At 42.4% G+C, this 23,565-nt stretch overlaps 2 protein-coding genes across 5 annotated transcripts in view; both read right to left on the bottom strand.

The window, feature by feature from the left end:
* Window positions 1–6,940, bottom strand: part of mrc2 (mannose receptor, C-type 2) — a 49,921-nt gene extending 42,981 nt beyond the window's left edge. Inside the window, exons 1-2 of the mRNA XM_030339050.1 lie at window positions 6,202–6,940; window positions 659–1,087 (exon numbers count right to left, since the gene is read on the bottom strand). Of these exons, the coding sequence (XP_030194910.1) occupies window positions 659–1,087; window positions 6,202–6,325 (553 nt within the window). The 5' untranslated portion in view covers window positions 6,326–6,940. The remainder of the gene's footprint in view (window positions 1–658; window positions 1,088–6,201) is intronic.
* Window positions 6,941–8,195: 1,255 nt separating this feature from the next.
* On the bottom strand, window positions 8,196–23,491 carry tlk2 (tousled-like kinase 2). Of its 4 annotated transcripts, XM_030377720.1 has the most exons (21): window positions 22,752–23,362; window positions 21,605–21,687; window positions 20,166–20,237; window positions 19,668–19,737; window positions 19,517–19,560; window positions 19,255–19,353; window positions 18,708–18,809; window positions 18,025–18,117; window positions 17,045–17,155; window positions 16,195–16,331; window positions 15,834–15,986; window positions 15,641–15,707; window positions 15,441–15,538; window positions 15,124–15,205; window positions 14,561–14,652; window positions 14,313–14,402; window positions 13,977–14,146; window positions 13,598–13,736; window positions 10,035–10,146; window positions 9,822–9,929; window positions 8,196–9,565 (listed from the first exon to the last, which is right to left on the bottom strand). In XM_030377720.1, exons 2-21 carry the CDS (start codon window positions 21,683–21,685, stop codon window positions 9,392–9,394), a joined length of 2,094 nt encoding a protein of 697 aa, XP_030233580.1. In that variant the 5' UTR covers window positions 21,686–21,687; window positions 22,752–23,362; the 3' UTR covers window positions 8,196–9,391. The 4 variants fall into 4 exon arrangements, with proteins under 4 accessions (XP_030233580.1, XP_030233562.1, XP_030233552.1 ...); XM_030377702.1 differs by lacking the exon at window positions 22,752–23,362 and adding an exon at window positions 23,369–23,491 and having other exon boundaries at window positions 15,641–15,986; XM_030377692.1 differs by having other exon boundaries at window positions 15,641–15,986.
* Window positions 23,492–23,565: the final 74 nt, after the last annotated feature.

The raw sequence follows: 23,565 nt of genomic DNA, 5'->3' as shown, positions 1-23,565 counted from the left end.
CAATGGTTTTATACATCAAATCCAGCTGTGGCATCATCTCATGACAGAAGCTTCTAGCCTCTTCTAGCCCACCCAACCTAACAACACTGAAGCAGATATCCCAGATGATCCGCGTTGTTCAACTAGCTCATAGCTAAAAATAACCTGGACCTATTGTTGTCACACCTCTCACCGCAGCAACACTTCTTCCAAAGTCCCGCCCCTGGACCCGCGGAGCCGTCTACCGGTAATTGTATTTACATCAGATTGAAACCGCCAATGTGTTTAGGGTTTATGTGTTTATTGGGGTGCTAGCTCAAGCCGGCAATTGACCTCGGGTAGTGTAAACGCACAGACCATGCCGGGAAAAAAGGCGTGCATAAGACGGGCATATTTGGCAGTGTAAAAACATATTTTGTTGACAGGAGGAATCTTTCTATCGAAACTCTGAAAAACCAAACCCACACATACAGCAGATGCACTAGTTTGCGTCATACCGTTGCACAGCTAATTTGACTGGACAGAACTAGAATTGGAATTCTGAGGGGCTCCAGCCTACTATTGGGAGAGGCTCAATCGTACACATTGCAACAAAAATTGTGACACTGCGTGGTACCAAACAATGCTACAGGACCCAAATAACCTAACATGGGGAAAAAACATGCGTTAGCTAACTCACCGTGGTACGATTTAGTGCAAAGGTCCTGTTCCTCCCCATGGAGCTGCCATTTCATCCCCACCTCCGGGACATCGGTGGTTGTGAGAGCAGAATCTTTACCCGCAGCCAATAAAACCTTCATCGACAGGTTACTGTTGAGGTGGTCAAGCACATGACTGCAATGCCAGGTCCAGCGCACCATGTGGGGCTCGCGGCTGCAGGTGTACACGCCCAGTGTGGGGTTCACCCCATCCTCCGCGCTGGTATTGCCGGTGGTCAGGCCCAGGCACAGTGAGGAGCCAAGGTTGAAGAGGCGACGGCGGGTCACCCACTTCCAGCGATGGGTGTCATCGTCGCAGGATGGCGACATGAAGAGGGAGTGGTCCCTCACTCCTAAGCAGGCCTTGGCCCCCGTGTGGTAGAAGGCAAACACATCAGAGTCCACACTCTCTGCCCAGTGGAAAGGGGAGGAAACAGCAAAACATAGGACACAGTTATAGATGGCTAATGTGGAGGGGGGTCAGGGGTCAAAATTAATATTCATATGAACAGATCCTCGACTGAGAAGAGAGCCGGGTTGATCAGTTTTGATAATCTCTCTCACTCTGAATTTATGTGACTGTACTTTAATTTAAAGTAAACGGTGAAACAAGTTTGATTGTGTTGAGGATGGCAATCACCACAGAATAATTCCCCTGTGCACAGAGTCCAGACTCTAGACTTATTAACTTGCCTATTCTATTCTAGTGTGACCTTTAATGTCTTCCCCCAATGTACCCTTCAGTGTGTGGGTTACAGTTGAGCAGGGTTAAATGTGGAGATGGCAGTGGTTAGCGGTTAAGGAGGAAACAGAAGCATCTTTTAAATGTAAAAAGTGTCTTACGTTTTAACAGGTGGCGAGAAGTAGTGCTGCATCAGAAAGGTAGGGTTAGTTATCAACTGTGAGCTGAAGACCTGTGGAACCAGACCAGGGCCTCATTACAGAAACTTCCTAACTCTGAAATCCTATCCTATCTTGAGATAGGAAGGCATTTAGGGGTTTTGGTATTAAAGAAGGAGGTTTCCTAACATAACTTAGGAAGAAATCCTATCTTATCTTAAGATAGGAATTTATCCATTACAGAACTATCCTAAGTTAGGAATTTCTTAAGTTAGGATCCCTAAGTTAGGTGGCCATACACCCTGTCCTAAATTAAAAATAACTGTCAATAAGGCCTAAAAAAAAAAAAGTTTGGTTCCTGTTGGTTGTCAGTTGAGGTCATGGGTAGGTAGGGAATTTATTTTATTTTTTTATTGTATTTTTTCCAGCGGCAGCGAATGATAGGTAGGTTGTTTTCATTTAAAAACGAGAAAATTCGCTCATCCTTGCAGAATGAAGAGGTGCTGTACCAAAACGTAATTTTAGTTTGCATAAAAATAAAAATAAATCTTTGGGTCACACATAAATTGACAGGGTCGGTCGGAAACCGGAACCAAACAATTTTTTTTTTAGGCCTAACTGAAAAAAATGGCAGCAGCACTGCTAGTAGGTCTGCTTGACAATGAAGATGAGGATCAACACAACACAAACGTGATGTCTGAAAGGCTACCGAGGCCGCGTATGATTTCTTACATTTTCCTGATCATATTTTAATTTCATTTTATCGCCTGCAAAGACATTACATTTTGAATTTGGTGGAAGAATTACTTTACTACTTTATAACTCCTCTTCTTGTTCCCTGTATCAATACCCGCCATGACGTCGTACCAGTGCAACTATCTTGCCGTTATTAACAAAGATCCTTTATCAACAGTCTCTGTTAATGTTAAAAGCAACTCGTTCTATCAATCACATGCACATTCTGAGTGCAGAAACTGACGATTGCAGATCGAAAATCTGATTTACAGAGCAGTTAGGATTACCTAAGTTAAGATAAGATAGAGGGCGGAGATAAGATAGTAAACGGCCAACAGGCTAGGGGCTGCTTCTGTAATAGGAAGTTAGGATTTTTCCTATCTTTGAGTCCCTAACTTAAATTAGGATGAGAAGTTAGGATTTTTTCTGTAATGAGGCCCCAGACCAGAAACTTCATGTGCCACTTTTCTTATTTCCTTTTCTTTCTGTCTTTATTTCTTATCTTATATATATACTGTAACATTTTGTTTTTAACATGAGCTGCTGCTAACAAAAATAACAACAATTAATGAAAGGAAAATATTGACAGAATAATAACAAAGAGGGACCTCTGACCCTCACCAAAGTCAGTGGAATTTGGGGAAAAGTAAACCATCACCCTTCCGTTCAAATATGTGGTTTTCTCTCCCTCGTGTTGTTCTTGTACTAGTACTTAAAACAGGACTATAGATCCGGCCAGGCGATCTGGGAAAAATGTACACAGGCCTGTACTGGTGTCTCTATCTGGCGGTCAGATATCGGAGAATGGAATAGTGATGGGTCGTTTGCGACCAAATCAGTTCGAATTAACAAATCTTTAACAAGAACGAACCGAACGGATTCTTCTCTCTCGGTCGTCTCGTTGGTTCTCAGACTCAACTCCTCCCAGACCCACTAGTCGCTGACTCACTGTTCGTTCACTGACTGTGAGTGGTGAAGAGGGAAGAGGCTTAGTGAACGAGCGTACGATAATACGATTCAATATCAGTGAAATGGTAAATGCATGCTGTCTTTGCACTTTGTGTGTCATGCCAGATTAATCAAATATTTGCATATCTCGTCAATCTGTCTCACTCTTTCATGGTTCGTTCTCCACCCGGGACCCCCACCATCATTGCTAAATGAAGTCTGAGTCATCATTGCTAAATCAAGTCTGGAGCTGAGTCTGATTGACCGTGCATTCCTTGATTCGAGTCACCGCTACCGGAAACTCCAGCAAACGATTCTGAACGATTCTTCTTGGCGAACTGACCGACGCAAACTGAATCAAGGAAAAGAATCATTGAATCCATCACTAGATTGGAAAGGTAACACTTTGCATGCATGACTCCCCGGGCGACTGCAAAAGCCCTGGAGCTGGCAGACAGCATAGCACTTTAAAAATGAATAGGAACACTTTAATCCCACACACAGGCGTGGGAACTACAAACTACAGTCCCCCCACCCTAACCCCCCTTCCGCCCTTGAAGTCCACGCTCCTTTGATCGACTTTAACATTTCAAACTGGTGACATTTGGCGCTTCCTTCAGTTTTAAACAATGAGCGCAATAGAACTCCTACTGCGTGATTACATGTCCAGTAATCCCGCTCTAGTCTCTTCACTGCCACACATGCCACAGCTGTGGTGAGTATGTGTGTGTGCGTCCCTAACAACCCATGCCGGCCTTCTCGGGTCTAAAATTGAAGCAGCAGAAGACAATGGCTGGAAGGCATCACACAGAGCCTTCCATGGTGTAATCAGACATAATTACGGAGTCCCATAGTCTCCTGCACCCTGTGTTTTTTTTTATAAAGCTTTTACTGTCACTTTGTTGTTTTTAAAGTCGAACAAGAGAGAAAGGGTTATTCACCTAGCGGCCATCTTGGTTCAATCTTGCCAAACGCTAGCAGGGTGAGGAAACTGAATGCTAAATTCTAATTTCAGTTCCATCCCCAAGCTTGTGTATATAACCAAGATGGCCGCCAGGTGAATAAAAAAGAGGCAAGGAGAGTGTGGCTTGAAACTCCTGAGAGGAAAGGAACAGCTTGGCCTTGATCTGGCTGGAAAAGCCTCTCGGGAGCATCAAAGTACGAATTCCAGAATCCAGATTTTAAACCTTGGTGTCTACCGTATGAAACTTAACCTCCCCTTGCTGTGAGCTCAACTGTTTCTGCCCCCTCCTGCTTCTTCTTGTCCTGTCACACTTTTTGTTATTCTTTCTTTTCTGGAATTTCTTTTCTTTTTTGTGCACGAAAGTCTGTTTTTCAGGCTAACGCCGGCAGCCAAGAACCACCAGCGTGGGCAGCCAAGAGGGGGCTGAGTTTCCCCGAAGCCCTCATCCCCTCTGCAGAATTAGACCAATCACATTCTGTTAAAAGTCCTATTTACTTATCAATCCATCCTTCCATTTATCTTTATACCTACATATCAACTTTCTATTTCTCTCACTCTCTTTATCTTCATATTGACTGAAATACTTAGAAGGTATGTCCCAAAACGTTGTCCTACTTTCGTTATTTGGACAGACGTAATTTGACGAGTTGGTTTTAAAAAATAGCAACTAGCAAACAGCTAGGACCTTGCAGTCGGCTTACTTTGTTACTCTTCTGAGTAAGACCAGTCAAGCCTCTCTGAGATAACAAAAAGTGTGTGGTTTGTAGCTGATTTGTTACGTTTCTAAAACTGGTCAGAATTGACATAGCATTTGATAGATTACCTTGGGGAAACTTTTGTTGGATATTTGGCATGCTATAGGCCTACTTAGATTCAATTGAAACGCGGACAGTGTGACCTAGAACTGCACATCAATATCGACTGGTGGTCCATATCGGAATAAACAATGGAAAGGACAATCCTATCCTAGCTGTTTTACATCGGGTAGGAAGGCCAGTGAAAGGCAGAATGGGTTTGGCTTAATATCAGAAAGTTAAAGATTTACTTTGATGTCATCACAATGCAAATACATTTTTAATCGCAAACGTTATAGGACTTGCAATGTTTCATTGGACGACATTTTCAAGAATACCAATACCAGCGTAAAAAAATCCCCACCTTGCCTCACTATCTTAAATCACATCTCACCAATAATTTATTTCATTAGGAGATAATTGCCAAAGCACAGATGGGCCAGATAATCCCTCCACTGAGTGGCAGAACATTATTGTGCACATCAACAACAGCAGGCAGTACTGCACAAGGTCTAAGGGGAATTTACAAGCCAACCACTATTTTAATATTACTTAATTGTATTCTTGCCAAACAAAACGTATTTAGGTAAGGATACCGAATAAAACTGAGCCTGATGAAAAACGATATGGTCTATCTATTATCATTGATCAAATTATGCCAACACACAATTGTTTAGTTTAAGAATATCTTTGTAGAAAGTAACCACCAGGCTACAACTTGCAGGCAGGTATATAATTGGGCAAATATTTATTGTGAGCTTTAGCTGACATGGACGGTCTGGAACACTGAAGCTAATTGCAGTCTATAACAGGATGCAAAGGTCACATCTGCCCGTGGGGGGCCAAATACGGCGTCGGTCTACGGCACTTCAAAATGTGGAGTAGGTTATAAACATCCGTCAAAACGACTCAAATAAACAAAAATATAAACTTTAATATGACTCCGCAGACTTGATATAAAAGTAGATAAACACTAAATAAATGAATAAAAATGACCCTGACCCTCCCCCTCCTTTATTCACATCTGGTTCTACTTAGAATTTGCACTTTCGTTCGTGGCATAAGTTACCGAGCATCCAAAAAGGGGTAACAATAGTTCCCCTTTTTGGATAGTTCGATAGTTTGCCGTGATTTAAAGAAAGAAAACATGCCTTTGTAATACACAGAAAACGGCTAGCATTAAGTTCCATGAATTACAATTTGTAGGTAAATAAAGCAAGAAGTGTAACTTTATTTTTCTTACCTGACACGCTCCTCTCGAGCTCCAGACAAAATATCAATAAATATAAAGTGCATTTGTAGAAAAGTTGGTATTTGTTCCATGTCGTGCGTGAAACCTCATTCCGGGGACGGTCGTGATGTTGCATGCTCAAAACTCGGTTTGAACTTGTTTAATGTTCTGTACGGATTATTGCGGCGAGAATGCAGAGCAGTGAGCAGACCACTAGTGGCCTGAGACTACTTATAGGGCTCAGTGATCCTGATGAGTAGAATTCCTGGTAACCTCGTTCACAAGCGTTTTCTTCTCCCGATGGAACGCCTGGAACGGGATGCTCCAAATTACTGTTATTGGCGAGAGAGGGCGGGACTTTCAGTTGCATGGGTTAACTGCTGAGAGGCGAGATCGAGAAGGAAGGACATCTTCGTTATATTTTTGCGGATATTACTTTTTTTCAAATTGTTCGGGAAGAAATTAACTTCGTTCTTGACCTTATTCTTATTTTTCTGGGGAATGTTAACTGCCGTACAATATAATGTACAACGCTAACATAAATTAAAATACCGGAAATTGCCTTGCAGTAGACCAGGATAACGCTGCAATTCAGGATCCTCTCTCCGCCTAGCTCTCATGCCGAATGGATGGAGCGGCCGCTGCGTCATCAAAATCCACGAACGTGCCTTTTCCTTTTACTTCAATCTTCTGCTGCGAAGAAAGTTCTATCCGCCTTCCAAAGTTGACCCAGGTATACAGCTCAACAGTTACTATTAAAATAAAGCCTTATGCAGTGGCGCAAAAAGTGGGTATGCACTATATGCGGCGCATAGGGGCGCCGCACCAGAGGGGGCGCCAAAGCGATGGAATATCGCGATGATCAATAACAGAGGGATGTCACTGATAAGGCGCCCCCCCGCTCCTTCGCCTCCCTCCCCCCCTCCTCCCCACAGGAAGAAAAAGATAGGAACTTGTTTGTGGTTATTTTGTTTTACTTCAATCTCTATGCAAGTCTTTGTTTTATGTCAATATAACCAGTAAAAACGGAGTTATAAAGTTGATACTTTAATACTCCGTTTATAATCCAAAAGTTAATAAATTAATAATACAAAAAAATAAATAAAGATTATTATCGTATCTGAATCGAGACTGAATCGTTCTACACAGTATTGCGATGCATCAAAGGATCGATTATTTTTCCCACCCCTATTGGTTACTGTACTCCAACAGTTCTAACAGTCTATTGTTCTGCTTGTAAGCTTTTTCGTGAAGCTAGAGTTGCTGACGAAGCACCATGAAACAAGTGGTTACCACATAAATGCTTATCTGATGTGGAAAGAATTGGCATCCCGCTTATGCCTAGGTAAAATAGCGAATTGCAGAGAGCCTGTTGACTAGAGTGATCGACTGCATACTCTTCCTTGCAGAAAGAAACCTGCCACTGAGGGGGACAAAATGCACAGTTAGGACATCCTATAAATGGACGTTTTCTGGGTATCCTTGATCTCATAGCACGGCATGATGTTACACTGGCAGAGCATCTTCGAAAGGCTGCCTCTAAAAAAACACCGGATATCTGTCCTGGTGCAGAAAGTACCCCCCCAGAAAGAAGGCAGTTGCGCCACTGGCCTTATCTAATTCTTACGTTATTCTTTTTCCTATAATCGCCACTTTAGCCGATAAGACACACCAGGCAATAATAAACCTGAATTGTTTCTCCAGAAGGTGGGTTTGAAAATGTAATAAACTAACGAAAAGGTAAAACGTGAAATCAAACACAAGAAATATATTCGATGAATATTATATAGGCTACATGATGTAAATAAATAAACGTAACAGTTAAACGCAGATGGAAAAGTTCCCGGTTCGAGCTGCAATTTGTCCGTGTGCTCTGAAGTAATCATTACCATTTGGAGATTTAATAAAACTTATGCAACACGTCCTTTTTTATTTTTGGCTAGCTCAGAATTTGTTGCCATAATCAGCATTAAAAGCAAAGAAATAAAAGCAAAGACCACAAAATACAAATTTTAACCAATAGTATTTAATGGTTGATGCAATTCTTTGCTAAGGCCCAATCTGTCCCCCGCCAAACAGTACTATTATAAGGTAAACCAGTCCCTTGCATTTCAATGGCGAAAAATTAAAACATAACTAAATAAATAAGTGTGTTTATGGAACAGAGACCAATTAAAACAGCTCTCATTGAAGGCAACTTGAAAAAAAAAAATGGGGTCCATGAAACTGGTAAAATCGAAGATTTAAAATAAAAAAGAAACGAAAAAAAAAGGATGATTCAACATCTTCCACTTCACATCAAGCAACATGAACTCTTAAACCATTCAAGATCCAGTGGAACACTGCCACCAACTGGAAGTTGCAAACTTTGGTCACAGGAGTTTTGAGAGGACACTTGAGAGCGGGGTGTGTGGGCGAAAGGGGTGGATGGGTGGAGAAGTGGAGCTTCTTTGCCGGCCCACTTAACAAGCAGTCTGGTTCTGGAATTAAAACAAGGACCAGGCTTTAGGTTCGGTACACTTACAGGCATATAGACTGGCACTCCCGGTTGGGTTCAGGGGTGTAGGAAGCAAATCATTTTTTGGGAAACTGAAAAAAATAAATAAATGGGGGGCTCAAATGGACCTGGGTCCAGAGCAGTTCATGCATACGCGTGTGTATTAGGTTTGCCTGTTTGTCTCTTTACATGTAGATTGGAGGGCTTTGTCAACTTCTTTCAAGCTGAAGCATTTCTAAAAAGTATTTTCTTTCGCTCTCTTGCTCCTCCGGAAATAATTAGCATAACAATATAAAATCTCAAAAGCAGAACCCCTAACTTCTCACCCAACGTGCTATCACGCCCGGTCCCCCCCCCTGCTCTGCCGGGTAGTCTAGGGCTTTGACCCCCAGACCAGCTCCACCCTGATCTGTTGGGTGGGAGAGAGGGTGTAGGGGGGATGGGTTGGTCGGACACATGGGATAGAGGCGTTGCGGGTTGGAGAGGCCAACCCCTAGCACAATCCCCCTCTCCGTGACCCCCGCATCACGTGACCCTCCCCTTTGCCAGTAACGGGGTCGTTTCTCTTCATCGCAACATGGCAAAGTGGGACACCGCTGAGGAGGGGATGACGAGGCTGATACTTCCACCTCCCTCTCTCTCTCTCTCTCTCTCTCGGCCCCACCGCCACCACGGCTCAGGTCAGTACGTCATGGAGACGGGGGCTCAGTTTGAAGCACTGCTGTTAGAGGAGCTGGAGGTGGACGCCATGGCGGTGCCCGAGCCTCCCGAGGAGGCCACCGACTTGCGGATATGGGGCATGAGAAAGGGGTCACTGGCCAGCTGGTGCACGTCGATGCGGTCCTCTTTGCGATAGACCAGGCAGCGCTTTATAAAGGCCTGGGCAGGGAGGATACAAGTGCAGAATGTCAATGATGGTCGGATGTACATGTGAATAGGAGAATACTTTTAATATAGAGGGAGCAGTTGAGAAGTTAACCGCAGGGAGCACAGCTTAAAAACATAAGATGGACAACAATTCTGTGCACTGATTGACGGACACTGTATCGGGTGATATCCCTTCTACACATTGGTAACAAACATTAGCTGGGTTGTGGCGAGTTCTGTGGCCCATCTGAGGTAGGTATTTCTTTACCTTTGCTTCAGGTGTGACTACTGGCTTTGGGGGGAACTGCACCTCGGTTGCCTTCAGTATTGTGTTTTCCTGCAGGATGTCCTGCTGGGACTGGTTGTGACCGAAAGGCTGCGGGAAGAAACACACTCGCATCAAATATGGCTCCCAGACGAGGGGTGAAGAGGGTAGGATAAGCTCACACGTGGATCTCGGGATCTTAATGCTTTGTCTCACCTTGCGACCATACAAGCACTGGTAGAATATGACTCCCACTGACCACACATCCACCTTGCTGGATATTTTAGGAGGCTCCTTGCCAACCACAAAGCACTCTGGGGGCAGGTACCTGAAAAAGCAAAATATTAATAACGTCTAGGGGTGTGCATCTCTCCTGTATAGGACGATCTGATACGCATGTAGATACATGCGCTACGATACGATTCAAGGACGATACATGTTAATACGGAACGATTCGATGTGTTTCGATGAGATATGATTCAATCTGATACAGTTAATATTCATCTTCTATTCATTAAAATAAGTCTTCTATAAAAGAGACATTTCCTACTTTCAAATAGATATATGGTATAGGGACCATGGAATCTTAGGGTTATATATTTGTTTCTTTATGGCATGGGGGGGAAATGGAAGACAAATGTATCAATTTAAAACTACATGTCTATTATATTTATAGACTTGATTGCTGCAATTTAAAAATAGTGAGGCTTTTGTCAATATTCCCCTTTTGTCAATCGTTTCACCATTTTCAGACATGTTGTATTGTTTAATGCTATTTTTTCAGCAAGATGTGGAGACGCTCCCGCAAACATAACCAAACTGATCTGTCCACTTCCTCACATTCGTTTCCTTCCTGGAAACGGAATGAAATGAGATGAAAATGCCGTCTTGATATCAGGCTAAAGCTTTGCTCAACCGATTTGCAACGTTTAAATCGGTGCATCGACTGATTCTTGGTCATTTTTCATTAATTCAGGGGCCCACTTATCAATGTAGTCGCATAGTATTGATCCAATCGGATACCGATTCGCATCGGTAAATCGTTACACCCCTATTAACGTCATTATCAAAGTTGATATTGCATTGAAAGGAAGAAGAAGACAAAAAACTGTAAAGCAATAGAAATTGGTTCCAATTAGTTGAAGCCTTAAATTATCCAGAGCAAAATTATTGCTTAGAGTTTCATATTATGATGAAGTAGAAAATAAAGGATGATCGTCATAGTGTGCCGTCATGGTACGGAGGTGTGGGCGGCCTTGAGAAATCTGATTTTGCCAACCCCCTGTAGAGTCGGGAGGGCAACGATTTTTTCACACTGGTTTGACATCATCAGGTCTGACTTGCGTATTGTTACAGGGACTATGACAGAAAACTGCTTTTACGGTGGCAGTAGCAATTGGGAAGAAACAAACTCCCCATTACTTGTAACGGATTGCTTGGATATCTTAGATTAAAATGCTGATAATCAGTTGACAAGTTTTCTTACTTTAGAAATGGCTTAAATGGCTGCCTAGCTATTTACCAGAGCAACCGGTCCTTTTGTCTAACCTGCTGAAAAACAGGCATGTAACAGAACTTTGAAATGTAGCCTTAAAAAAATACACATAACAGTCAACAAGAAAAATGTTTAAATGTAAAATAATGTACAGATATGTATCCAGCCATTCAAAAGTTTTGTGATCATTTGACGCTAAAATCAAAATCGCGATAAAAATTCCATTAATCGCCCAGCTCTTGCAGAGGGGTCTCTGTTACACAAATCTCACTCGTGGAACTCATTCCCATTGTATGGCACAGACTAGGCCATTTTTTGAATACCTGAAGGACCACACATACCTAAACAAAAATGAAGAAACATTCAACTTTTGATAGTTTAGTGTTTGAAGGAAACAAGTTTGCAAAGACCACCCAGAACATTGACCGAATCAATTCCCAAACAACCGAGTTTTGATTCTCAAAACCCAAACACTTGCAAATCACAATTGCTATCTCGCAATAAATTTCATCAGTAGAAACAAACATGGCGAACATTATGGAACTCAGGACGAAGTCATGGAGACGGCATGAAAATGGACTGTACATGTCTCTGGGTTTTCCCCCGCAATGTTTATATTCACGATTTAGAAATCGGTGCTGCCAGATAAGGTTTAGGGAAGTCAAACACAACTAATATGAATGGATGTGTTCCCGCGAGATTTAGCAAGTTTCAGAAAATGAGCAGATAATTGGACAGTGGAGTCTTCATGCGTGTGCCGCTGCATGTTGAGTCTCCTAGTGTGAACCACCGACCCGACAGCAAGCAAAGACTGCTCGTCCAGACCCATCCTGTAATGTGTACTTGCTGAAATCGGCCTCAACTTTAAAAGTCCCCTAGTGGGAAGGAGAAGGATTCACAAATGTATTTTGTGATTTATATATAAATGACTCTTCTCACAAATACATTTCAATGCACACACAAATGTGTATTGTGTTAAATAAATGTAATATAAATCCATAAATATAGGAATTAAAAAGATATTTACAATTTTCATACAAAATGTATTTTGGATGCAGTTACATTTATATACAAACTGTTAAACTTGAATTTACAAGACGCTTTTCATTTGTGAATTTATTTGCATTTGTTTGTGAACTGGTCTGTATATATATGTGGATTTTTGAGACTCTCCTGACGTGGCTGGATTCACAAATGCATTTTTTTCAACAAGGAACTCTCTGTAGCCAATCAGATGCCTCCCTCGTTTTCAGCCTATCACATGACTGCAGTGACTTGGACCTTTTTGGATGTCGTTGCCGTTAAATTACTATTAATAATCATATATTACTTTAATGGCACAGACAATCCGAAACCCCGGCAGAAACTAGAAGGAAAAAAGTGTTTAGTTCAAACCGTGACGCAGCTTTTACTTCTTCGCCACCTTAAGAGTTTGTTATGTACGATCATTCAAAAACCCCCATGTTATTTCCCATAGACATTTGACTGAGGGAACCGGCAGGCTCGGAGGCGGGACTGATTGGCTAAGAGTTCCTTGTTGAAAAAATGCATTTGTGAAGCCAGCCACGTCAGGAGAGTCTCAAAAATCCACATATAAATACTGACAGTTCTCACACACAAAGTTCACAAATGAAAAGCGTCTTGTAAATTCAAGTTGAACAGTTTGTATAAATGTAACCACAGCCAAATACATTTTCTATGAAAATTGCAAAAAAATAATATGAATTTATAATACATTTAATCAAAACAAGACAGATTTGCATGTGAATCAGAAATGTGTTTGTTAAATGTATTTTTGTTTAATGGATTTATTTTACATACCGATATCCATTTGTGTATGCATTGAAATGCATTTGTGAGAGGAGGGTCATTTATATAATCACAAAATACATTTGTGAATCCTTCTCTGTGCATTCATTATTAAAGAGACTGTTATGACCCCATACTAAGGGTCTTTGGCTGAAAGTGTCTGCTAGATGACTAAACATGAAGCTTCCAAAGTACAAGTAATAAACCATGACGGGGTGTCTTGTACTTGGAAAATCATGTAAATCAGGGGGTGGGGGTGGTAATGCGACTGCTTACAACTCCAAATTTGAGTGCTTATAACACCAAAAATGGAGAGTTACTTTAATCTATAACGTTATTGTTGTTTTATCAACTTAAACAGCGGAAATTTTAAGCTTATGATACTTCGGGGATATTGCAAATTAACAAAAAGTGTGCATCAGCGATGTGAAATAATGTAATCAATTAACTTGATAAACATATTTGGATCTTTTACCAGTATGTGCCTGCTCCTTGGGACGTCAGCTCCATGCCGTCAACAGAGTTGTAACTGTCATCATCCATGATCTTGGACAGGCCGAAGTCTGTGATTTTGATCTCTCCACAGGCCGTTCCGTTCACCAGAAGGATGTTACCTGGACCACAATCACAACAACAAACGGCTATTTTGTGTTCCTTTCTTACCATGTCCAACAGTTGAGCACCGGGCCAATGGATCTACCTTGTACAAAAATACAATGCCATACCTATTCTACTTGACCAACATTTGATTTGGTTTAACAGTCATAAAGTCTCATTTGCAATCCTGGTTAATGTACAATAACGGAGATAGACTTTGCTTGGGTATGGCTGTTGGGGTTGGGTCGGGGGCAGACCTGGTTTGAGGTCATAGTGGATGATGGGCGGTCGGATCTCGTTAAGATACTTGAGGGCGTTGACAATCTGCATTATGATGGAGCGCCCCTCCTTCTCCGACATGAGCTTGTGCTGCTTCAGATAGAAGTCAAGGTCGTTCCCCTCACAATACTCCAGAACCGTGCAGAACCTGGGACAGACGGCGGAAACAAAAACAATGCAGGGTTAGATGAGGCATGGGTGGTTTGGAACCGCCTCAGAAATATTCATTCCACGTTCCAATGTAATTGGTTGAGGAACGCGTGATAGAGCTGGCCGAAGATGTTTTGCAAGCGCGAGAGACGAGAAGGACTTACGAGTCGGTGTCAAGTGAAAAGTAGTCGTAGAGGCGGACTATCCGCGGGTGATCAAGCTCTTTGTGAATTCTATACTCCCGGCACGCATGTCTGGAACAGAGAGGAAAATACAGGATATATTTTTGCCCAGATTATCTTAAAACACGGAGTGAATAGCACAACTTTCTGTGTTGATGTAACTTCGACAGTGTGTTAATGTAACTTTTGACAGAGAATGGCCCCTCATTAATAGAAAACAAATCACACACTTGTGATAGTTCTCCTTCTTCTCATCCCTCCAGTTCTTGTTCAGCTGGTGGATTTTGACCGCGACGTACCGCTGTTCTGTCAGGTCAAATGCCTGCAACACAAATGCTTAATTATTAGAAGGTTTCTTAGCTTGTTTGGAATTTTTTATAACCCAGAGCCGCTGGACCATAGATACTACTTTTTTTTGAAACGCATCAACTATCAGAAAGGGTCACATTGGACAAGTTGAAATCTTCACATGATTGCACAATAGTAGGAATCTCAGGCAGAATGTTAACCATGCTGGGAAGTTCATTGTTAATCTAGCACACAAAACATCCAATGTTGCTCATCTCTTGTGATAAGGGAAAGTTATGAATAACATATACAACATATAACATAATAACAATACAACTCTTGACATATCAGTAGGCGTTTATATTATATCAAAAAGGAAATCATCCAGAAGTACAGCTTTCCCCCCCCCCAATCAAAAGCCCAATTACACAAACATGTCAGTGGAGATGTCCATCCAGACGTCATGTTATCCTGAATGAAGGTATCTTTGAGAGGGCAACAGCACCTTATAAACTTCACTGAAGCCACCTCGCCCGAGAAGGTGGAGCAGCAGATAGCGGTCGTTGAGGGTCGGATGATCTTTGAATCTTGAAGGGAAACGTAAGAAAAAATAACCACCTACTATAGCATTCTAATCACTGCAGCCATCTAGTGTAGTGCCAGTCATACCAGTGTTGATTGATATTATATTTATATTAGAGTGATCTAGTACAGTTTAAGTTTGATATACACCTGATCATATAGACATCGGTAAGAGACGGCTAATTAACATAGATTAAGTCTAAACAAGGTGGTGAACTGCAGACAATGAAAGCAACACACTGTGAGTTGTCTTCGTTGTGGATTCTCTTTAGCTCCCTAATGTGCAGGTTCCGGACACGTTCCAGCCTCTCCAGCTCTGCCTGGATCTCAGCCTCCTCCTGCAAGGGGAAGGCCAGGTGTCACACAAAGGTCCCCACGTCCAGAAGGACATTCGGACATCATCGTGACGTTTGAACAATGAACAGGCAAAAAACACCTACCTTTTTAAGATGCCCTAATCTCAGTTTAAAGATCTCCTCCTGTTCGTGGTACTCTGCCTGTGATAACCTGTGAGGATATAAAACACAGTGTGTTTTTTGGCATTGATGACACAGACACACACAAACACACACAAACACAGACACAGACACAGACACAGACACACACACAGTAGAAGCGAGAAGGGCGCCGTACGCTTCGCTCTCTGCCCCGTTGGCCTTGCTCTTGCGTTTGTTGGGCTCCAGGCTCAGGGGTGGAGTCTGGGCCATGGAGGGCGGCTTGCGCTTGGCCAGGAGCTTCCGCTGCCTCTCGATGTCCTCTCGCTGAGAGTTGATCCTCTCCTGCTGCCTGTGAACGCACAAGGTCCGGCAAGGGGAGAGAGAAACAAGTCAGAAATAGCCGCAATTAAATTCCTAGAACAACAAGAGCAGGCTGATATGTCGGTGAGGATAAGATTGAGGAAGAGAGGGGGACAGAGAGACGAAGCAGATGGGAGATAAATAGATGAGAGTTGAAGGGGTGAAGGAGACCGAAGAGAGGCTAATGAGGTTTTCACTTGATGAGGTTCTGGAAGGCGTATCCGTCCGTCCACTGTTCTGTGAAGGAGGCCCCGTGCCGGACGGTGGTGAAGTGGCCCAGCCGAAGCCGGTCCTGCATGCTCTTGTCTCGGCAGGCCATTTTCTCTTGCTTTGACTGAAACAATGTAAAAAATAAGGAGAAAAAGAAATCAATACACAGACATCACATAGTCATGTTATCCGACATCCTCTTATTCCCATATTCAACACTCTGGGCCAGGCTGTCCAAATGCAACTGCGCATATGTGCCATCATCTGAAGATGCTGCTTAAATAAGAAATATAAAAAAACGATGCACCCTCAACCAATAAATGGCATGTTTCTCCTCCCCATCATGAAGCCTAGCCTTGGAACCATACAAATCTGCAAACTCATGTTTGATTGCTCTCGCATAGAAGTCAGGCCCCCCTCCTGTTCAGACCGATTTAAAGCAGGTCTGGCCGGGGTCAGGCCAATCACAACTCTTTATCTAATACGGGGAGGGTTTAATACGATGACATCGTATTAAGCATCGTATATTGTTAAGCATCATTAACAACCAAGATGGCTAACGTGGATTAGTCACGTGTTCCAGTCCAGAGGCATTTTTGACTGCGCTTATGAAAAACTGCCTTTTTAAAAAATAGTCTGAGAGGCTCCTGACTAATAGACATTTGCGAATTGGTCAGGCTGTTTGTTGCCCTTAAGGGCACGACTGGCAAGTTTGTCAGTTTGGCAATATCAGTTAAATTTTTCTTAGAAACACTATCAAGTCTGGGTTCTCAATTGAACACAATTGATAAATAAAGTCCCACAATTGGGAATTGCATGAATGGTGGTGGTACATACCTTCTCAATCAGCAGCTTCTTGGACATAGTCACACACTTGTTGAGACGCTCCTTGTATCGCTCCAGCATGCGCTGCTGCTCGTCTATCTGCCGCCGTAGGTCACAGTTCGCCTGCCGCAACACACGCGGAATTACAGGAAGGTCAGAATCAAACGTACTCTGTTCATGTACAGAGTAAACAAATGTACACTCACTGGTTACTGGTGAGTGTACAATTTGTATACTTTCACGTCAAGCTCTGTGATTAAGGAACACGATATTTGAAGGCCTTGTGAAGCTGAACGGGGCATCAACATCGGCAGTGTAAGAGGGTTTAATTCCAAATATGATAAAGTTTCCAGTCATTATTGGTATTGGTGAAAATCAATGGGGATTCCAATCGCCATTGAATGTTGATATAGTTAGAGAGGACATTTGTTATCATCTCCATACGACAACATCATGCGATGACAACCCCATCGGTGACAACCGGAGGCATTTGAAGAAGATGATATAGACTGTCAAGAAGGAAACTTCAGGATACACGCTTAGCAGCTCCACTTGAAGTGTATTCACCCTAAAAGCAAAGCAGATTTTTGGGGTGGGTCAATAAGATAAAGTTGGCAATTTTTTGGAGCTTATACTCACGTGAAGAACAAAATTTCGTGAAATACCTAATTTATGTGTCGCCTCCAGAAAGAAAATGAAATTTGGTGTGAAATTGTACTGAAGCTGTGTCATGAAGGCCCGTCTGCATTGAGACTCTCGGCGTTGGGTTATCTGACGTCTCTTATTTCCAACAACAAGTACAGTGGCTATCTCGGCCAGAACTGGCGGAAAGAAACGTTGGCCCTTGTTCTTGACGCGAGTAAATGCTTGTGGTTCACACGTTCTTTCGAGTAACTCAAATTGAAAAATCGCTTCGCTTTTGGTGTGAACACAGCTTAAGTCTCACCCATAAGGCAAAGCACATCTAAGAGACTGTAGGAAAACACTAGTACCCGCAACAGATCATCAATTCTTCCCTCTTTCTTCTCAAGGTCAGAGTTCTTGTTGTTCTCCATTGCAGTTAGCTTCTCTATCGTAAGGTCGGACTACAAGACAGAGAAAAACAGAACAGACAGAAGTTATGAAACAAACCAAAAATACTTTTGCAAGGTAATACATAATGCTGCTGAATTTATACCCCACAAAAAAAACAATATAGATACAACAGTTGCTTATTTTCATTTAAGATGTAGTTTGGCAACTTCACAGTAACTATTGATGTAAACTTGTTTGTAAGCTACAGAAAAGCACTGAAGGCGACAAATTGAAAACTACTGGTCGTGATATTGTTATTGTTCAATCATAGTTCAAATGGGTCTGGACAATTGTCCTTGATAGAGTGATACATAATTCACTGTTGTTATTTTTTAGTCCTGGAAGAGAAGGGTTGGCAATTTTCATACATATGGGGATTTGTGTTCTCAATGATTTGTTTATTCAAAAATAGTTGTAACATCTACACTGTTAATTAGCTTCCAAGACATCTGCACATAAAAAAACCACATAAAATTGACACATGCAATACGTATTACTATATTGGCCTATGAATTCATATGAAATCATTATCCTCATTTGGATATTAATCTATCATATGTGTATTATATCGCATGATATTTTCGGGCGAGATTCGAGGTACCTGTGTGGCTTTGTGAAACAACTGCAGAGTGACAGATTTCAGAGAACACGTTAATTGCTCAGTGTTAGCTGAACCCATAGATGAGGGACTTCCTTGCTGCACCTAAGAGATACACAAGCACATAAAAATGGTTTGTTAAAAGGTGGTATTGGTTGAGTAGCAAGTCAGTAAACTAAAAAAACAACATCCAAAAATGACAAGATAACATTCACTTTAGGTCAAATTACTACAATTGATTACTCTAAATCAGTTATACCATTCTTATTATTCTGAAACGTTCAATATTGTTCAATAAATGAACGCTTCCAAACCGATTGATACACGCTCTATGCATGAAGTACTAAATAAAATGTACTTTCTGTGGCCAAGCTGTGTACACTAAATCATGTCTTGCAGAATTGGTATGCGGTGACGTCGTACTGGCTAAAATGGTTTTATCACCCAGACCAGTATTTTCCTTCAAGACTGCATGAGTGCATGGTGTCATGAGAAGCTGCAGCAAGGTTAAGAAGGCCAGAAGCAGAGAGGTAAAAGCAAGCAGGCTCACCGTGACAGGGGGGTTGGAGTGGGAATGCTGGGGGGAAGAGCGAGCCACTGGGGGAACCCCCCTGGCAGGACTGGTACCAGGGCCACTGCCTCCCGCAAACTTACAGGAAGAGAGGACGTGCAGTGAGCAAGGCCGAAGAGATCAGAAGCCAAAACGAAATTTTCGTGAAAACATGAGGACTGAAAGTTATGCGGCGTCCTGGGCTTTTGAAGAGAGTACATAGGAAACATAGAAAAATGGGGACAATTTGCAGCAAACTCACCTCAAAGTAGTCACTAATCTTGTGTCCCCTTGCGCCTGCTTTGCCTGGAACAGAGACAACAATCAGTTAAGGATTGGGGGTTTGTACGCTGTATCTTGCCGAGAACACGATGGGGCAGAGAGAACCACGCACAGAGAACAGTCGATCTCACCTGGTGTGCCGTCGAAAGGGTCTGCTTTCCGTTTTCTTGACCTCTGATCGTTCACTTTCTTTTCTGGAGTCTGTTGAAATAGCGTTACAAAGCAAGACAAATCAATGCATACAATTACATAATACAGAAATATCCTTTCCATTATTCCAACATCATTTTGCATTATATTCCGCAACATTCCTACTTTATTTTTGCCATTATTATCACAATGAATAAATTAAAAAAAATCGGGACCGTCAACCCAATACGATCTTATTAATCAAGGATCCCTTGTACGTGTTGTATCTCCCAAAAATATTTTCCTTTACCCAAATGGTTTAGACAGATTTTCTATTCCTTGCCCCTGATTAGAGCTAAGGTTATGTGTTGAGAGGTAATGCTATAAAACATCTTGAAACCGTAATCCAACAAAAAGTGGGCTACACAATTCAAGTTTCCACGATTGATTGATTAATCAAAATACCACCCATGTGACGCATGTGGCTGTGGGACACTCACCTCCAGCTCTCTATCACTGAGAGAGCCCACACTGCACAGACTCTGATTCGATGACTCATTTTGTCCAGAACCCTGTTTAGAAAAACATGGAGGTTAAGGGGTTGTATAAGAATATTGTGTCACTTTGTAGTGAATATATTGTAGGGAATATCTGAGATAAAGAGGAAAAATAAAACAAGAGGAAGAAGCAGCGCAGAGCACTATTATTTTGCCACTGCATGTAGGCCTATCAGTCCTTATGCCGGTTCCCAAGGTGATGCCTGTCAGTCATCCCATCAGAATTCAGCAGGCACTGCCCAATCAGAGAGAGACACTTATTCATTCAGAGCATAGCACACCAGTGCTCCCTCGCTGAACCTTCCTAAAATGGTTGCACAGCCGTGTGCTTCTTCATACGCATGTCACCTTACGATACCTCCTCCAGCCGTGTGCTCTTCACACCTCCCTGTTACAGTTCGCTTCTTCACCCTCCCGATAAGGAAGGAAAACAGATGCCACGCTATATGCAGCAAACACAATTCTGAACCTTTTCATTGCTTTGGTTAACGGGAAATGGGACTTTGGAACAAATTTTAAAAAAATGGTTACATTGTATTGTATGCTACAACCGTAGTCATGCTGGCTCTTAAGCCTCACAGGATATCAAACTTCTACCCCTACACACATTCTACTGCTATGCTTACTTACTGACAATGGAAAGTCACCATGTGATAGTGTTATTCAAGGTCAAGGAAAAATAAACCTTCTCCCTTTTTCCAACAGTATCAGGGGTTTTTAGATAACCGACATCTCTCTCTCCCGCCCTCCCTTTGTATAAGCCCTATGCTAACGCATCACTCTCTGCATCCCTCAACACCGACAGCACAGCCCCATCAAAGTGGAAGCCTGTGCCACTGATGTCTTAGAGGGGAGCCGCCATTTTCTCTGCAGCAGCAGCCATGCCATGTTCCCGGATCGGTTCTGCCTATGGCTGGCATGGTGCCCACCCCTGGCACCGATGCCCCACTTCCTCTCCCTGTTCCAAGATCACTTTCATACAGGAGGCAGCCTCATCTGCCTTAAAACGCTGGCTCCACTCACACCTGGTCAACCAATCTCTGTCACACCCATCCCCCCGCTGTCTCCACCGATCCACCTCCTCCCACTGCTCCTGTCCCGTCTCTGGCCTTTTTTGGCAGTTACAGTCAGTCACATATACAGCCGTATTGCGATCAACAGAGGGACTCCATACACAAGCCAAAGAAACCAGACATGGCTGAACCTTCTCCAGAGAGACAGAAAGACAGGGGGGGGGGGGGGGGGGGGGGATCCAGGGCCAAACTTGTCTGATGCCAAACAGTGAATTCACTGAGACAAAGAGAGAGAGAAAAGTAGACACAAAGAACAAGTGACAAAAAGGAGTCGGCTACCTTACTCTATCCCACACTTTGTGCACAAACCTTAGCTACACCAACGCCAGTAAATCGCGCCTCCAGCAGCTCCTGCCGCCGGGGGTCCAGGCTATGCAGTTCTTCCATCATGGCTGCAATGACAAAGTATTGAGGTTATAGGTTATGGAGAAGGGACAGGGCTGTCATATTTACATTGCCGTGACTGATTACTACTTTTAAAGTACTGGCTGTGTTAAGTCATGGCTGGTTCCATCTATATGAATAGGGTACACTCAGCTCTGACTCAACTATGACACTGATACCATGGCGAAATATTTCCCCCAGTGTCATTTGCATTTATTTATGATACCCTATTATTGATTATTTAAAAACCTTGCCAAACAGAATTGTACAACAGAACAGAACATTCAAGACACAATATCAATAATATCACAATATCGGTATAGTGCTGTCAGTAAGATTGTAGTTTCCAAACAAGATGTGAACATACCTTGCAACAACAGTATAATGTGATAACACAACACAACTCATGTTATTCAATTCGAGTCACAGTAAGAGGACCATTATGGTGGAACTATTACACAAAGTCAAGCTTAATAAACGCCTTATATCAATGACATGTTGAGTTGAATTACACACAAATCTTGAGTAGGTATACAATAATATGCATGTCGTTGCTTTGTATTCTGAGATTAGTTTTGATTTCTGCCCTAACACAGATAGCCTCTGCGTATTGTAAATTGGGCCAGTTACAATGACCAGCAATAAGGGATGTAGAATATCTACCACGAGAAAAATATCGTACATTGATTAGACATAGCTACTGAGATTAGCTAACGTGCAACGTTTGCTAAAAGCTAGCATGCCATTTATGAAGCTAACAGATTGGAAGCTAACTGATTGATAATGACATGTTATCAACCAAGAAAAACAGTCTTAGTGGTTGTTAATAGCAATATATATAGTCCAGAAGTGTAGAACAATACATATAGTTTTAATCGCCGTGTACATTTTCGCAAAATTGCACAGCTACCTAGCATGAATTGGCTAAAATGCTAACATTGGACTGTCAAAAAGAAACACATTCTAGATACAGTGTTGTCATTCAATACGTGTTGTGCCACGATGTTTAAACTCGGGACACAGACAGTTTACAACATTTGCTTTGGAACCAATAGCACAGTAAGACACTTACTCTTATAAATATTGCCTGTAGTCCTCCGAAGAGCCAATTACTGCCCAAAAATATCCCCGTTGTCTCTCCCCAGTGCTAGGCAGACACTCCCAAGCCAGGCCTCATACACCACCACGTCCCTCGCGTACTGACTCTACAAAATCAAGACGCGGGTAAGCAGCAGGGCTTCACGGCAGACAGCGGAGGTTTCCCTTTGAGGCCTCGAAAACCTGGGGGTATCCCAAACCCGCCTTTCAGTACTCCGTACGCGGGGATCCCCACACAATCACATTCCTTTCTTCGAGAACCACAACATCCATATAGCGGGTATCTTGTACAAAAGAATGGCCACCCTCTGGCCCCGGCGTGTTTTTTTTTTTATCTGCTGTAAATTAATTCTTCAAGCGAGGCACTTTCTCTTGTGCGAGATGATTTCAGTCCCGAATTTAATGTCGATCAAAATAAAGTTCGATACCTGGCGCGTTCCTCATCCTATGCAAAAAATGTTATGGCGGTTCCAATGTTATCATTTAATATGAAATCGAATCGATTCGGTTTGGTTCTCATGTTTTTGAAATGTAAACAATAATCACTATCTCCTAATTTCTCGTGAGATTATTCAAGTATTTCCTCCTCACCTCATTCTGTCCACGCCTGTCCCCCAAATCTCTTGTTTAGGGTAATGCCCATTCCTGAAAACCAAACAGCGCCCACCTTTCCTCAAATGTATCACTTGAAAAGAGCCGACATGAGCATGACCATACAATTTACTTTTTTCTATACATTCGAGGAAAAAAGTAGTTTGAGGCTAAATATTTTTCTACATCAAATTGCT

The sequence above is a fragment of the Gadus morhua genome, chromosome 2 (genome assembly GCF_902167405.1).
Source record: "Gadus morhua chromosome 2, gadMor3.0, whole genome shotgun sequence".
Taxonomy (NCBI): Eukaryota; Metazoa; Chordata; class Actinopteri; order Gadiformes; family Gadidae; genus Gadus; species Gadus morhua.
This window is presented reverse-complemented; position numbering and strand designations above follow the sequence as displayed.